This window comes from Nanorana parkeri, unplaced genomic scaffold, assembly GCF_000935625.1.
Source record: "Nanorana parkeri isolate BGI_ZX_2015 unplaced genomic scaffold, ASM93562v1 scaffold2438, whole genome shotgun sequence".
In the NCBI taxonomy this organism is placed as follows: Eukaryota; Metazoa; Chordata; class Amphibia; order Anura; family Dicroglossidae; genus Nanorana; species Nanorana parkeri.
In genome coordinates this window covers 55362-58710 of record NW_017308706.1, presented here as the reverse complement: position 1 = coordinate 58710, position 3349 = coordinate 55362, and the positions used below count along the sequence as shown (strand labels likewise).

At 37.7% G+C, this 3349-nt stretch overlaps 1 protein-coding gene across 1 annotated transcript; it reads left to right on the top strand.

The window, feature by feature from the left end:
* The first annotated feature begins 900 nt into the window (after positions 1-900).
* On the top strand, positions 901-2533 carry AMER3 (APC membrane recruitment protein 3). Its single transcript, XM_018573583.1, has 2 exons — positions 901-2310; positions 2486-2533. Exons 1-2 carry the CDS (start codon positions 901-903, stop codon positions 2531-2533), a joined length of 1458 nt encoding a protein of 485 aa, XP_018429085.1.
* The last annotated feature ends 816 nt before the right edge of the window (positions 2534-3349 follow it).

Here is a 3349-nt window from a genome sequence, read left to right as displayed (position 1 = left end):
GTAGCTCAGGACTTGAAATTTTGAGCCCCGCTGAAGAGATTAAACCTCACTTTGAAACCTGTCACCTGGACAGGATGTGAGGGGAAATTTCCTCCCTGGGGACACAGACAGCAATGAATTGCTTACAGAGATTCCAACTATTTGGCAAACTACTAGAACATTTGCTTTTATTGCTCTTCTGTCTGTATCCTTTCAAAAAGATTTAGGAGAAATCTCCCAAACAGGAACATAGTAAAATAAAGAACAGAAGTTCAAACCCTTTCCCAATTTATCCAAAACTGAAAAAGTTACTATTGGATTTGGGCTTCCATAAAGTTGATGAAAACTAGTAAGTTTGTAAAGTCATTGTAGTAAGAAGTATGCTCACAAAACAAAAACAATGTTGTTCTTTAACCGGTTTTATCTCTACTCCCAGAGCTAAGTACTGTGATATTTAATCAGATAAAAGAATTGTGTCCTGTTCTTTTTTACAGAGCCACATATTAAACAATGGAACTGATACGTGGCAAAACATTTATCATTAGTTATGCACAAAACCCTTCAGAAAAGGTGCCTCAACTTGGATGTAAAGATAAAAAAAAGATAGAAGGTCAGAAGAATCATGCTCAATGTAATATTAAAAAGAATGTTAATAATATTAAAAAGAATGTTAGAGGAACACAAAGAATGTCTAACAGTATTTGCACAAAAGTGACAGTGGATAATATCCAATGTCCAAAAAGCGTTAAGAAAAGTAAAACATATGATTGTGTTACAAGAGATGACAAATCAGATAAAAACAGTGGTGTGAATGAACATAGAAGACTTCCCAGTAGTGTAAGTTCCCCGGGACTCATTGAAGACCCAGGTGGCAAAAGGAATGATCCACAAGCTACCAGACCATCAACATGCAAACAGACTATGATTGACTATAGAAACTTCGTGCCTCAAATGCCTTTTGTGCCATCAGTTGCAAAATCACTGCCAAAGAAAAGAATTTCACTGAGAAGATCTAAGAAGAGTTTAAGAAACATGTTTAATTTGAAAAGAAACAAGCAACAAGACACCATATCAGAAGACGAGAGGCTTCAAATAGTAAATCTTGAATCAAACGGAGGAAAAATAGTCCAAAAACAGTGTCAGTCTAATGTTGGTGAAATGCATTCCGATGAGCTCTTAGCTTCAGAGTTCCCTGACCGTGAAATGTACATTGATTCCTTCAAAGCACTGTGTGAAGACGTGGCATCTCTGAAGAGCTTTGATTCACTAACTGGCTGTGGAGAAATCTTTGCAGATGAATGTTCCTCTTTTATTGATATAGAAAACTGCAGAGTTACATTTATTTCAAAGCCAAGTCCCATAGCTGCTAATTTCCAAGGTGGAGGAGAGAGGCTTGCCTCACCGGCCAAATCAGAATCTATAGATTTCTCCAGATTCCATGGACATGCAAAGTCACTGCCAACAAATTTAAGTTCAAATGGACTTTTTGAAGCTATATCATTGCCCGATTCCAATGATACAATCAGAAAAGAAACTGACAGCATTATGTCAAGGGACCAAGTTTCTTGTTCATCCTATAATGATCTCATGTCTTCTAGTGAGAACATTAATGACCCAGAGTCTCCAAAATCCACTAGTGATGAAGGATATTATGATTCATTCTCGCCTAGACTAGAAGAAGAGAAAAATGAATTGCAAACACGTAGATCATTCCCAAGAGACAGTTACAGCGGAGATGCCCTCTATGAGTTATTTTGTGACTCTGGAGAAATTAAAAAATGGCCCAGTCGAGACTGTGACATGCCAGCATCTGGCCACAATGCTGAAAATCCTACATCTATCTACAGTTTTTGTATAGGATCTGAAGAAAATATGGCATCTCAGCCACCATATGATCTGGTGGGAGATGGTGTTCTCCAAAGTACTTGGAACGGGAGAGAATGTTTGTTGAAACTATGTGACACTGAACTGACTTTAACCATGGGAATGGTCAATTGGTTAAAGAAGACAGGAAGGATAACAGATTCTGAAATCAATGATCAAAATTCTACTTCTGATGAAATGGAAACAATGGAAATTGGATCAAAAATAGGGAATGGGACTGAGGCACTTCAGACAATTGCATCAAGAGATGAAAGTTTGGAATGTTACAAATCACACAGGGGATATAAAGAAAAAGAATATTGCAGTATAATTAGTCATATCAGAGATTCTGAAAACATATTAGCTGATATCTTGTCTGGCAACACATCTGAAGAGCCAGCCACAACTATTACAGAGTCCATGGGGGACTTGCCTGAAAAAGGCTTCCCATTTGAAGAACATTTGGATGTAAAAGATTCAAGTCTAGAGTCACCAGTCCAAACTTCTTTAAGTGAAATTAATGAAAACCAAGAGAAGTTGCATTTATCAAGTTCAGAGTGTAAAAATGTGGTGTCTACTTGTAAAGAAGATGGCACACATGTACCATCTCTTCATAATCGTCTTAACACTTTGCATTCATTAGGCCTACAATGTATCACAAGCTCCATGTCAGAAAATAATAGGGGTCTGACAGAGATTTTGGATAAATTTACAGCTCGCCTGTCATCACTGCATATAACATTCGGTAGTCAAAACACCTTGCATGGTACAAGTAAAATAGCGCGGCCAGATGAAGTTGCTCACAACATTAAGAATTTAATAGAACAATGTGACCCTGAGCCTCAACCACCACTGCTTCAACCAGCACTATTGACCAAATGTGAAAATGAAACTGACAAGAAAGATCTGAAAAGCTCTGAAAATCCACTTTTATCGAACACTCTTTCAATTAAGTATTTAAAAGAAGGCAATGAATGTACAGCTAGCAGTCAAATGCCAAAGGAAACACAATCCAGAAAGATCGTCAACAAGGCAAATTTCCTACCTCTTTTCAAATCCCCATGTTCATCCGTGATTTCGCGATTCTCCTCTACTCTGTACAAAGTTCGCAAACCAGGAGATGCTGTCATATTTTTTAACACAGGAAAGTATGACCAAACATCTGCTTCTAATGAAGACTTTGCACATGATTCGGATGGTCTGTCAATAGATTTTCCCAAATTCAGAAAAGACAAGTTTGAGCCCATTAGCCCTACACCTGATACTGAAGAAAGAGGTATGTAAATGACATTTTCACCTGAAATGGATATTTTCTTTGTAAGCTAAATAAATGGAACATTCAGTACAGAAAGTGAAACCCTCTTGTTATGACTGTGAACGATAAACAGAGCAGGAATCTTATTTGGATTGGCCTCTCCAGTAGAGTCCCTCTAGAGATATGAGAAGCCAATGGGTAAATGAGCAAGCTAAGCCACTGGTATCTGTTAATTTATGGTGAACAAAGCCT